Below are 14,303 nucleotides of genomic sequence, written 5' to 3' on the forward strand. Positions count from 1 at the left end.
AAATTACAACTAATGAGATAATTACAAATTATAAACTTAAATTTACGGTGACTTTCTTACTTCCTTACTCAACCCATCCATCTTTCTCACTTCCTTACTCAACCCATCCATCGGTAGTACTAATGCCTTTTTTTCTTTCTCACCGGAACAAAACAATATGCCATTAGGACATCTTCAACCCATAACACTATATATGGTATTGCATCAACATCAAAACTAAGAAATCTTAGCACCATATATTTTATTTTCATTCCAACTACAACACCAAAAAATATATTATTTATTATTATATTATTTTTTTAATAAAATAGAATATTCTTTTTATTATTATATTATTTTATCATTTATTTATTTAATTATTCCATTAAGTAAAAATGTTATATATATATGTTGTACCTTGTTTTCTGTTTTATGTTTGGTGTGTTTGATTTTAATATTAGAATGTAAGTTTGTAATATTTTAATTATCTTTTGTATTTTTAATCAATTTCAATGTTAATTTTATTTTCTTATAGTATAGAGTAATAATTTTCATACATAAATTATATAAAAAATTAGTTATGAAATATTTGAAATTTTATTTAGAAAATTAAATTACATATGTATTTATAATTTAAAAAACCCAACATAAAATATAAACACAAATAATACCCATATGTTTATATATATAGGATATAAATATATTTATTTTTGTTAAAAGAGATATGATATATATATATTATAAAAAAAATCTTTTGCCGTGTGAACAGTGCATAATATATAAGTCGTGACACTATTCACACACGACTAAATGGTGTATAATATGGTGTTGGGTTGGAGATCTTAAAATTCCGCATATATATATGGCATTTTGGGGTTGGATTAGAGTTGGCCTCATATATAATTGTTAATATAAATATCAACACATTTTACTTTTCTTTAGGAATAAATTACACCAAATATGATAATTTTTTTTAACTTTGAAAAATATAGTATTTTTTTTTTAAGTTTCTTACGGCATATTTTTTTGTGAGGTTATTTTTATAATTTTTATAATTTTAATCTATTTGTAATATATTTTATAAAACGTTATTTTTACATTATTTTTTGAAAAACAAAAACTAAGACTTTCTACACCATGCTTTTTATTCTCATTTCTTCTTATTTGCTTCCATTTTCTTTATCTTCTTCAATATTTTCTCTACAATAACCAGTTAACACTATCAAAACAATTTTGATAACTTTTATTTGATGTGGTAGTAATCATATGTCACTGTCAATTTTTTTTATTGATATGTGGTAACTAGTTACCACTATCAAAATCATTTTAATTTTTTAAGTGGTATGGTGGCAACTTGTTATAACTATAAAAATAATTTTGATTTTTTTAGTAATGTATCACTATCAAAATACCAACCGAATTGTAATTGGTTACTTAGTTACATCTAACAAAACATATGAAAAGAAGGATCCAAGTGGGGGTAGGAGGGAGGGAGAAATGTGAACATGAAGAGAGACATGGTAAGGGAAATGAGAGAAATAGAGTATGAGAGAGTTTTGTGTAAAATTATGTTAATTCATTTTTTATATTTTATGAAATTCTCATATTTTAAACTTTTATTATTTTTCAAAATTCACCATATTTTATGTCATTTTTTTTATCCATAAATATAGAAACTCTTCTACTTTTTCCCCATATTTATGGAAACTTCTCTCTGTATGCATATTCTCCAAATTCTTTATCTTTAAATATTTTAACAAAGCACCCGAAAAAAAAAATTAACAAAGCATTATATTTAAACAAAATAAACTATTACATTGCTTTGATAAAGTATCCAATATTACTATTAAAAAACTTTTTTTAAAATAAATGAATCAATAAATTAGTAGTGTATATGGTGTGAAATAAGATAAAACAAAAATTAAATAAATTGATAAAACTAAATAAATAAAGTTAAGCACTTCTTATCTTCACATTTAGTAACTACGAGTTACAATATTATAATATTAGCTATTGGATTAATAACTATATGTTACAGTATAGTTAACCATAGTCACAATACTATTAATATTTGAATATTTTTTAAATAGATTTATAAATCTTTGTTTAAATCATTTAATTGTATTTATATATATATGGAAGATTTCTTAATAATAAGTTATATATATATAGAAAACTTCTCAATGGTAAGTTAAATATATATATATATGGAAGACTTTTCAATTGTACTAACAATTATGATGATGTGACAACTTAGTGACTTAGTATAGCAAGTCACCAACATGTAAAAAAAAAAATTTACATTAATTTCGAATTTTAATATATAATGCTTAAATAAGATTTTTTAATTCTTTAATTTAATAAATATATATATCTTAGTTATAAACTAGTTTTAAAAAAATTGTAACAAAAATGAATCATTTTAGTTATGAACTAATCTATAAATTTTATTTTCAAAAATGTATATTTTAATTAACTTTTCTAAATATTTTTTACAAAAATGTAAAAGAGGTTTACGAGAATGTAACATATATTTATAAATTTGTATTAGATGTTTACAATTTTCCCACTCCATATTTACACTATTACTCCTTCCTGTTATTTTACAAGAATTTCCTATTTTTTTAATGTACCATATTTTTCATATGATTTTTAGAATTTAATGTATTTTTGTAAATTTTCCTTAATTAAACTAGAGAAATATAAGTTGGTGCTCAAACAAACAAAAAGGTACTAAATTGATATAATCTTTTTTATAAAAATAATTGATCCAATAATGTGCTAGAAACTCTACTAAATATGATACATGCTAGAAATTTTGTCAAATTTAACATATATTGGACATTAAATGTACTAAATTTGACATAAATTATAGGATGTGCCAAATTTAGTATAATATTATATTATAGGAATAAAAATGACCAAAACTGATATGTTCAATAAATATTAATTGATTATGCATGATTGTTTACTTTTTTTTTTATCGAATGTTATTGTTCATTAGAGTACAATATCAAATGTTATGCCAAATATAAATATTTATGTAAATTCTTGTATTGGTATGAAAATAAGATGAATGTAATTTTCTATCAAGTGAGATAATCGTAGGCAGTAAACTTAAGAATAGGTGATTTTTTATTCCTAAGCGCCATGCTCCATTATATTGCACAGACAAAACTTTACACCAATGTCCAAACCACAAGTTATAAGAATATCTTGATACAATAGAATCATTTGGAGGTTAGATATATTTATTCAATACATGTTAAAAAAATTATTCATTCTCCACCCTGTCGCATCTATTATTCCAAACATTGTTATGTTACCTACTACATTTTGACAAGCCCTTGTAGCGCAGAACTTCTAGTGCATTTAATAGTAGTAAATCTGAAAAGTGTATATATCATATACACGTTATGATCAACCGAATCATTTAGTACATGGGGCTTTGTGGCAAAAAAAATTGGGGTTCAAGAGAACCTCTATAAATAACTTGAATAGCAAGTCTTATTGTTGGACCCTTACCTGAGAAGAAAATAGGGATCAAAACCATCCCATACTGCATTGTCTTCTCTAAATCCAGGGACAAGGTCTTCAATGGTTGCTCCAATTTGTTTCTCGTGTGATTTAACTACTAACAAATAGAGATTACAAATCAAAGGGTTCCTAAGATAAGGATTAAGCGTTTTTCCGAGTTCAGTAACATCAGACAGTAGACCTGTACCATCCTCAACTCTCTCATTGAAAATGCAGTTTGAAAGGACATAGAAGCCTAGTAAATTTACGTAGAGTGGAAGAAATGCATCCTTGTGGTTGCCAACACCACCAAGCCAATTAGATCCACCATATTTTGCGTTGTGGTCTTTCGCAAATGTCGTCAACTGATTGGAAAATCTGAGTCTCCAGTCACGTAGATATTTTCTAAACCGTGGCTTGTCCAATAAGTTAACTGCCCAAGATTTGGATAATGGTAGCTTCTCTAAATGGGAGCAACAAATCTGACCGATCAAAAGCTTCTCTTCATGATGATTATCGATTTCCTTATCAAAAACCTGTCTAACAAGATCCCCATTAGAAACTTGGTAGCTTTCTGCAGCATTCAGTATGGATCGTAAAAGATAATCAAAGTACTCAATCCAATGACCAAAGATCAAAGAGAGATGCTCAAAGCTCAATTCTATCACTTTGTCCACTTGGGTTGGAACTACTCCAGAAGGAGAGCTTCTTACAGATCTTTTACATGCAAAGCATCCCTGAACATCCTTAGCAAGCCTTAATCTAATATCATCATCCTCGTCCTCCAGAAGCTTGACACATATGAACCATAGATCTAGTATTTGACGAGCATACATGTTAACAGCTTCATCTGGTTGAAAGCAAGAGGACGAATTATCAGGCGGAAATCGGCTGTCAGATACAAAAGAACCAACAAGCCTAGCTTGCTCTAGCAAACCAGAGGCTATAATAGATTCTGCTGCTGCCTTACGCATGCTGAATGTCTCAGATGAAACACTGTGCACTTTAATTAAGTTTGTGTAATAGGCAATTCTATCATATACTTGGGTCAACTTTTCAATTTGTTCGGATTCAACAACGCCAGTTAATTTCCTCTCTTCTACATCAATAAGAATGGAGGAAGAAAATAATGAAGATAACCTCTTGACACAAACACCAACGCAGCAAATGAGCGTTTCGCGGGTTTTGGCATTCCTTGCCACCTTGTATAATGAAATGAACTTATCCCAAAGCAGAAACACAGAATCACAATTCATCGCACCAATATAAATTGCTTCGGTGGGCCTTTTGTCCTCCACTTTCCGAAACTGCAGAGAGTTCCAGGTGAAAAGAGTCCTTAGAATATAATATGAGCATCTTTGATTCTTCTCCAAGTCTAAGAGCTTAAGTAGTGTTGTCTGGAGATTAGTACTGCTCCAGCGCCAAATAATCCTAATTTCACTACTAAACCGATCAAGGCATTCTGCACCAGATTCTGTTGATTTTAGAAACTTAAATAGCCATTTCAATGTGGCAAGTCTAACTTCATATGCTGAATCTGACAGACTACGGACCAGCCTTTCCTGGAGCCCTGAAAAAGTATTCTCCATTTCAGATATCTTCAACAAGTTTGTAACAAGTGGAGAAGGTTGCTGTGGCACTGGTGAAATGTCTTCAGTCATTTCCTCAGATGCTTGAAATACACAACTGAAGTATGACAATGCTGCTTGCTGACGAAGTTCTGCTGTAGTTGGATCGTAGTATGATAGACCATATGAAGCCTCTACATCTAAGCATTCTGAGGATAACTCCAAAAGTAGCCTTCGAATAGCATGAAAGCTTCTGCTTATATTGCACGTTCTAGCAATACTTAGCATGTGGTCAAGCACCTTCAGAAAAGAGGTATTGAGGACTGGGCAAGGACACAATCTAGGGGATGCAATCCATGAACGCATGAAAAGAATTTGAATCAAATCATCTAGAATATGATCTTTCTTTGAGAAATCAGCTAGATTTCGACAATTTATATCAAGGAGAGAACAGAGCTGCAACAGTGTTCCATGAATCCAGTTGAATGAAACATGATGATGTCTTTCAGATTTCTCTAATGAAATGGACAACTCTAGAGCTGTTGCTACTTGGTTATCAACACAAGGCAACTCAGAGGCTATGTTAAGGAGCACAGTTGGCAATTTCTCATTGGATACCAGACCAGTCAAAGCTCTGGATGCAAGAAGACGGACACGAAGATTGCTTTGAGTTGAACACCTCCTAATGAATGGCATGAGCAAAAAAGGATCCAGCTCATCTCCAATTTCACCTGCAATTGTTGAGGGCTTCAGCCTGGATAAAAGAATAAGCATAGGGCACAGGCTAGGGTGAACAACATTTGCAAGGTTCGATTTTGAATCTTCAGACAATCCGTTTCCAAGCATCTCGGTTGCCACTTTCAGTTCATTCAGAAAAAATGGATGCAATGAGGCATACCTACAGAAATGAACTTTAATTAAACTCTACATAAGGAAACATAAACTTACTCGAATTAATTAGCAAAAATACATAACAACGAGAAAAAGAAAATATAAATCCTCTGTTAAAAAGAAGCTACGCATAAATAAAGGCACCTAAGACAACTCACAAAGCATTATTTTTACTTCAGAACTACACAAATTTCTTAAGAGCCAACTCTCTTAAATAACTTAAAAGGAAATCGATACAATAATACAACTGTTTAACTAATTCAGTCAAAACTAGGATCAAATGGATGCCTTCCATATCAATTCCCAGTGTAGATTGTGTTTTTCATTTTAAGAGCAACTTTAACAACAAAAGATATTTATAGATTAGGATCGCAAGTTGTGGACACTAATAACTTGATTGCTAAGTTTTTCATTGTTTTCTAGTCCGAGGAAAAAAAAATTGAACAGCAATCAAATTTATAAGTACTAAAATCAGTAGCAATTAAGTTATTATTGTTCGTTTTTTCACAAAATTCTTAGATTTTGGATAAATTTTTTAAATTATACTACACACTGCGATGTTTAAAAAAAGTGGGTGTATAATATATAGAAAAACACTAATTTTGCTAATAAAAAAACTTCGAATTTTGTTTAAAAAAAATAATAGTAAGGACTTAATTGTTACAGCTTTTAAAACTCAAGGACTTGATTGCCAATTTTTTTAAGGACTAGATTGCCAAAAGAGAAAACATAGAAGTGTTTATGCTAAAAATCCTTTAACTTGAAAAAAAGGTATCACTGAATAAATTTTGTAGTCACAGAAAAGCAGAAACCTGTACATAAATATTATCAATTAAAAGAATTGGCTTGGTTGGATCCAAATTAAAAGAAAAATGGAGCCTCACTAGTTAAATTCCATAACTAATGAAGAAAACCTTACCTGTGGAGAAACTCAAGCCCACTTAGTGCACGTCGTATTGAATCTCGCTTTTGAACATTGAGGAATCCAACCATCCGACGTACCAAAGCAGTGTATGCAAGACAAGCACTGTTTCGCACTTCCCAATATGGGGAAGAGAATGAGCGAACTGAAAGAATCAAAGCCTCAGCAGCAAAACCTGATGTATCTGTAGCCAAGTTGGTGTCATTGAAAGTAGCTCTAAGGACATTAAATATGTGTACAGTAGGAATGACACCCTCATCACGGATCTTAGAGGCCATGTTATTAACAGTCATCTCAGGTGACCTTTTAGACTCAAGATCTTGGTTTGATTTTGTTGACAAGTCACCATTTGAGTTGTTGGTTTCAATTCGATCCAGCAAAGACTGATTAGCAACATCAATTAACCATCGTAAAGCCCGTGGAAGAAGTTTCTTGGGTGCACCTTCTGGCTCAGAGAGAAATAAAGCAATAAATGCAGCAGGAATACCTGCACTTCTCCTTAATAAATCATCCACTGTTTGACCCTTGGCAACCGTTCTTTCCATTAGTTGCTCCATCCAGGATTCTGTCAACTGACAGAGCCTGAAAAGAAACAATCCATTTTAGAAACTAGGAACATATTGTTTTTTGTGTGTGTTCTGAACAGAAAATGCACTTGCATGATTCTTTACCTAGCGAGTAACAGCAAAATACTGTAGACAGCGCCAAAAAATTGAACTAAAAGTATTCGTAAAGATAACATTATAATATGCAGCACATTTTCGAAGGCAGACCAGTTACGTAAGACAACATTTTGAATTATTAATGTGAGTACAGTTAGTAAAGAAAAGTGGGGTGCTCTCCAAACTATCACTCTCAAGGGAGTTTAAACTGTATCCAGTTTTTAAGGCCTTTCTGAATAGTTTATCAATACAACATACATCAGTGCACATGCATTCCTACTCCTAGTTATCCCCTAAAGGCTCTCTGAAGAATTAATTATCCCTTTAATATGTTCGGTAGAGAGAAAAAAGAAGGGGAAAGAAAAATATGGAGAGAATAAGGAAAAAAATGTCAGTTTAGTAGAAGAGAAAAGAGGTTGGAAGAGAAAAGGGAGTGGAAAAATTAATTGAATGGAAACCACCAAAATGTAACCCTCCAAAATAGAAGAGAAGTGAAAGAAATTTTTTAATAACATGCTATCAAAATAAAATTACCTATTTACCCTATATTATAAACCAAAATTTTAAAAAAAAACACTAAAAGATATCAATGTGGGTCCTACACTTGTATTAGTTATGGTGTTCCCCATAACACTATTCAAAATAATGAGTGATGCTAGAGATAAGCAAAATTTATACTCCAATATCACACTCAATAATGCGGCATACTTTTTTAACCACTCATGTTTGTACATAGTAACTAGTAAAGACTTATTTTATAAATATATTATTAAAAAATTCAGCCACGTTTGGGCGTAAATTTTGTGTCCCTGTTATTATATTATAATTTTACTTAATCAATTTTTTTCCCTCATACCAATCAATAAGAAAAAGATATAATGTAAGAGTAAGTTGCCAAATATTCAGATAAAAGCTGGATGAATTTAATCAATTCCCATGTTCTAAGTTGACATAAATACATGCTCATCTATCATATCAAAAAATGCATGCAAGTAAATAGTAGAATACAGATCATTTTTTCCCTTGTTATATTCTTTCTGGTAAGCGAGGAGCTTCTGATTATAATCGACACATGTCAAGTTAAATTTAATATCTTCAAGACGTGCAAATGCAACAATATATATTGAGAATGCACTGGTTTGCTAAATGAAATTAAAACTTACCGAGGATCATTTGAACAAAGTAGACGATTACAAAGAGCTGTAAATCCAGCTCTTGTCTTGTCAATTGCACCATTATGCTTCATTTTCAAAAGGACCTCCAAAAAATGATTTCCAATTGTCTCAAGTTGTTTAACCTCGAGCATCATACTCGATGTCATAACTGAAAAACCATCATCATTGGAAGAGATACCTTCTGGGTCTAATGATTCTGCGTTAACTGGTAAAGGAATCTTTCTTGTGACGGTCCCAAGGAGAAGGCTCACCTGAAATAATGGTATATTGTTGCATTAGCAATATGATCTCATTTTATTACCAAATCTAATCCATACAATGCAAGTAACAGCAAGATACCATCTCATCAGTCAGGTGTTTACTGATCCACATATTGGCTACTATGACTTTCTTATCATTAATAGTTGCACTTCAACAAGAGGCACAGTTGATTACAGGTAGATGACATAAATGACACTAATAAAGTCTCTCTTTAGGCGAGAAACCACAAGGAGATAATAGCTGCATTAATGAAAGCTAGGCAGAGAAAATTAAGTACCTCTTTCATAGCAAGCCAGCAACCAACCATTACAGCCTGTCCTGACGACCCGCTATATTGAACCAGTTTTGAACTCTTCTCTTCGTCTTTGAGTGAAGGTGTCTGCAAGTCAATTTCCTCTGAAACATCCAGCAAGAAAGTACCCTCATCAACCATCTCATCCATATCCTCAGGCAGATGCCAAGCATCTGCAGAAACCACACTTAGTGCGAGTGAAGTTATCCGCAACACAAGCTCCAAGAGCCTAGCCAACAACTGTCTCATTCCTGAGATACTTGACAACACTGCATCAGAGGTAAAGTCCAATTCCTCAAAAGTGTATCGTAACCCAAGTAATATACCATGAACAAAGCTATTTTTGCATGCATCAGACAGATCCCTCTCCCCTTCCTTTACAGCATCATCCAACCAATCAATTAGCGATTTTATATAATCTATCACAGGATATGTAGAGTTGAGAACCAGTCCATCCTTATTTTCCAGTTCAGGTTTCGAACAAACAACATTAGCTGAAGCGTTTAGTATCCAACCTAGGTCCAAGACATACTTCCTGAATATAAGCCTTAAAGTCAGAGCTCCAGCATCACTTTCTCTCACACGTGGGCTGCAGACTAATTTTTTAGCCCATATAATCATGTTCTGGACCATGTTTTCATCTGAAATGCCAGGCAATGGGGTAGGGAAATGCAATAATATACGAAAAGAACTCTCTCTCAGCCTGTCCCAACTGTCAATAACTGATCCAACTAATAACAAAGTTGAATCTGGTAAGGTAATTCCTTCATTGAAAGGAGAAAGGCACCTCTCTATAGAAAACGAACCACATGTTTCTTTAACAGATGACAAGATAGACCAAACATTAAGCATTATCAAGATCAGATCCATAGCCATTATTTTTCTCTTGTAGGGAGCGGAAGGATAACAAGAGAAAAATAGGAAGCAACTTAACCATCTCATAAAGTGAAACAGATTATTCGCTCTATTTGTTTCAACCTCCTCACTTCCATTAGTGAGTATTTCACTATTTTGATCAAATGGTTTCCAATTACGCTGCTTATATTGTCTCTCTAGAGCTGTTCGAACCCGAGAAAAGAACTTCCTAAACAAGCTTGACCACTTCATTTGGAAAGAGGTTGAGCAGGATCTCATGTTCAATGGCACTGCTTCCTTCAATAAGGTGAGTTCCAAATGGGAAGGGAGGCTAGATGTCTTGGGATTTAAGAAAAGGAACTCTGCAGCATCAACACGGAGGGATTCATCAACATGGGTCAATGCCATCACCAGCCATTCAACACGGATTTCTACATTTATTCCCTTCATGCAAACAAGAGCATATTGACCAACGAATTCTGTATCTAGTCCAATCTCAGATACTTTAGAGTATTTGCACCAGTCAATATCCCCTTCCATTAAAGCAAGTAAACGAGACACCTTAAGTAGTGAAACTAAAATGGCCACTTGTTGTTCAACTCGGAGTTCCATTTTTGCACTACTAAGCTCAGGATACAACAACTTGTCATCCCCACTTGGCCCAACAGATATAAAAGCAAGCATTGAAAAAATACTGTCTACATCAATTTCAAGTAAAACAGGCAATACATAAGTATTCAAATTTGAGCGGAGCTTTGATACTCCAGAAGCAAGCCCATATAGTAAAGGGGGCAAACAATGCCCTCTATAAAGAGCATAACCATTTTCAACACCCTCACTGTTCCAACACTCATCACGCAAGCACTCTAGGAAACACCTCAAAAATGAAGTCGAGGCACAGCAGACATCATCATCAATATACGCATGTATAGTTTCAAAAAGCAAGCGAGGATTCATATCCAGCAGGGTGTTTGCCCCCAGCCTCTTAGTCAATGAAGCTAAAGGAACATATCTCCCCTTACAACGAGGTCCAAGGTGAAGAAGATCGGAAGCAATCTTTAGCAAGAACGACTTTATTCTTTCACTACCTTCTGACCAATGAAGAGATGAGTAAATATCCAGGAAGAGATCAAAAATGAGATGAACTTGCCTGACAGTTTGACTTAAAGGATCCTCTAAATTATTCCATATAATTCTCAGTACACGGGTCCCCATATCTTCTGGAATGGGATCATAAAGTCCGGATTGGCTGGTAAGATTAGCTAACATGGAAGTTTTAATCTGTTGCAAACAGATCTGCATCACAGTCAATGCATGAAAGTTAAAATGGCTATCAATAGGATTCTCACAATAGTTACATAGCTCAGGCAAAATTCCATCATATAATATAGTCCTAACATTGTTTCCACCATTCATATGAACCTCAACGCCTTTCAAAGCATTACTTGGAAAATGAAAATGGGTGTTAAGCACTGTTCTTGGAACTGCCGTAAGTACCCCTCTTATCAAGCAAAGTCTACTCAAAGCGGAAAAACTACGTATTTCAGAACAGAGATCCCCATTATAAGGAACATTGGCAAGTGCATTACTGAACTTAATCTCGTAATTGGTATCCAAACTAAACAGATTACGACAAAATATACCTTCCATTATGACCAAGCCAAGATCTTCATGACTGAGACAAACTTGCAGAGCCGCACAAAAGCTCACCCCTGCAGCCACAAAACAATCCCTGGAATACGCCGTAGACTTCAAAATGCTTAAAACGACAGTCAAACTCATTGTCAAGACATTTGAGTCATTAGCAGGAAAACCATTACAGTCAGCATTACAATCCTTGAACTTAGAAGGGAAACGCTGAAGCAAGTAATACAAACAAGACAAAGCCTCTTGGCACTGTTCCATGACTATTGGAGAAGGCCGAGCAAAGTCATTGGTCTCCAAAACGAGACCATTTAAGCTGTTAACTGCATCCCAAGCAATCAAAACCGCGCATTCTTCAACAATATCAACCAAGTAACCCAATTTAGGCATACCCATTATGGACAACGCCGTCCTCGACACACAAAACCTCTTCCCTTTACCGCCGCCATGCTCGTCGCAGAGAGTGCGAAAGCGCGCGCTGATCACAGGCTGAGAATTACGGGCCTTTGCCAAACCGGACACTAGGGTTCGATGCAAAGGCATAGAATTATCCAAAAACAAAATCCACAAGAAAAACCTGGCCGCCTCAGAAACTAGAGCTTCGTTCCCATCAACCAATAGCTCCCCAAAAGCCGAAGCAAGACTTTTCGCGTGGTTAACTTGGGTATGTACAGAGTTGAGAGAGATAAATACTTTCAATTCGGAAAAGAATTTTGCAGAGGAAATATTCGATGGCAATAGGCTCAGGGACTCGATATACGAGTCCGGGAAAACGACGGCGTTGTACGTGAAACGGTGACGATGCTGTATAGCTCGCCATTTCGCTGACATGGTACTTGCTCAAGAAGCTTTCGCAAGCTCAGAAATCTCAGTTTCTCTCTCTCTCTCTCTCTCCTAACACAGTAGAGAGAGAAAGTGGAGGAAGAAGGTGGCGGCTTGATTTGGCAGTTCTCGAGTATAGTACAGGGTTTAGGGCAAGGCCGCGGTAGAGACGATCAAAACTCTTGTTTAATTGAGAGCCCAAATCAAATCATATGGATCAGTAAAATTAAAAATGGCCCACTTTACGTGGGCCAATAAAATGAAATCGGCCCAAGCATTGAGACTTGTTTGGGAGGAAGTGATTTGAGAAATTTATTGGCATCTTTTTTATCATCTTAAAAATCCAAGACTACCTTCCTCCTTTGGTTTGCAAAGCATTTCCCACCTAAATTAATGAACTTTTTTCTTATCTATAGAATTCCCCCACCAAAATCTAGCTGTTATGGCATGAATATACTGAATCAAACCTTTAGGCACTCTAAAACAGCTCATAGTATAGCTTGGAATCTCCTGGATCACTGCTTTTATGAGAACTTCTCTACCAGCTCGTGAAAAAAAAAAGATTTCCAACCATTTAATTTACTATAAATCTTTTGTTTTATAGCGCTAAAAACTTCATTTTTCTTTCGACCCACAAAGGTTGGAAGACCCAAGTATATAGCATGAGAAATGACCAATTTCACACCCAACAAGTCAGAGAAAGCAATGCCAACTTCAGGAGAAACTCGGCTACCAATACAAACTTCTAATTTTTCGTAGTTAACAACCTCAGCTGAGAGTCTAGAATATTGTTGCAGCATATTTTTGACTACCTTACCTTCTTTCATTTTGGCACCAACAAATATAAAACTATCATCCGCAAAGAAGAGATGAGAAACTCTAGGCCCAAATTGACCAAAAGGGAATCCATCAAGCAACTTATTTCGGACAGCCTCATGAATTAAGCAAGAAAGACACTCTGAGAAAATAAGAAATAGATGGGGAGATAGAGGATCACCTTGGTGAAGGCCTCTCTTCGGAATGATCTTACCCCTAGCCTCACCATTTAAAAGTACAGAATATGACACCACGCAAACACAACGCATAACTTTCTGAATCCAAGTCTCCTCATAGCCCAGACCCCTCATCATAGTAGATAAAAAGTCCCACTCGACGCGATCATAAGCCTTTAACATATCTAACTTAATAGCCAACTTTTTCCCATTACCAAACCGATTCATCCTCATGTTATGAATCCCTTCGAAACCAATAATCATGATATCTTGAATTAATCGGCCCCCCACAAAAGCACCTTGTTCTTCCTATATCACCAAATGAAGACTCTTTCATCCTATTAGCCAAGCATTTAGAGATGGCTTTGTATATAACATTACATAGGTTGATGGGTCGAAACTCTGCCATTTTCCTCGATTGCGGGACTTTAGGAATAAGACAGATAAGAGTTTCATTTATTATGTCCAAAGAAGTCTCGTCATTCAAAATGGAAAGGCAAGCAACTGTAGTTCAAGGTCCCACAATATGCCAGAAATTCTAAAAAAAACTGCTTGGACAGCACCTAGCGCTTTTGAAGGTCTAATATCAAAGAATGCTCGCCGAACATCCTCTGCCGAAAACTTCACCATAAGTCTCTCATTGGCTTCTCAGCTCATCGTGTAAGAAATACACGTTGCAAAACGATTCAGCTCCTCCATCGAAGGATGACAAGAGGAAAACAGA

At 34.5% G+C, this 14,303-nt stretch overlaps 1 protein-coding gene across 2 annotated transcripts; it reads right to left on the reverse strand.

Annotated features, from left to right (window-relative positions):
* Window positions 1-3,246: 3,246 nt before the first annotated feature.
* LOC133818005 (uncharacterized) lies at window positions 3,247-12,732 on the reverse strand. 2 transcript variants are annotated; one of them, XM_062250681.1, is made up of 5 exons: window positions 11,765-11,901; window positions 9,252-11,417; window positions 8,702-8,964; window positions 6,874-7,458; window positions 3,247-5,961 (listed from the first exon to the last, which is right to left on the reverse strand). In XM_062250681.1, the coding sequence occupies exons 2-5, from the start codon at window positions 11,388-11,390 to the stop codon at window positions 3,501-3,503; spliced, it is 5,448 nt and encodes a 1,815-aa protein (XP_062106665.1). In that variant the 5' UTR covers window positions 11,391-11,417; window positions 11,765-11,901; the 3' UTR covers window positions 3,247-3,500. The 2 variants fall into 2 exon arrangements, with proteins under 2 accessions (XP_062106665.1, XP_062106664.1); XM_062250680.1 differs by having other exon boundaries at window positions 9,252-12,732.
* Window positions 12,733-14,303: the final 1,571 nt, after the last annotated feature.

The sequence above is a fragment of the Humulus lupulus genome, chromosome 2, assembly GCF_963169125.1.
Source record: "Humulus lupulus chromosome 2, drHumLupu1.1, whole genome shotgun sequence".
Lineage (NCBI taxonomy): Eukaryota > Viridiplantae > Streptophyta > Magnoliopsida > Rosales > Cannabaceae > Humulus > Humulus lupulus.

Excerpts from the sequence above, each read along its gene's own strand:
- LOC133818005 (XM_062250680.1), bottom strand. The coding sequence starts at position 12,596 with ATGTCAGCGAAATGGCGAGCTATACAGCATCGTCACCGTTTCACGTAC. Across the intron at positions 8,965-9,251 it reads GCTGGCTTGCTATGAAAGAG|GTGAGCCTTCTCCTTGGGAC; the intron begins GTACTTAATTTT and ends CCATTATTTCAG. Across the intron at positions 5,962-6,873 it reads GGGCTTGAGTTTCTCCACAG|GTATGCCTCATTGCATCCAT; the intron begins GTAAGGTTTTCT and ends TCATTTCTGTAG.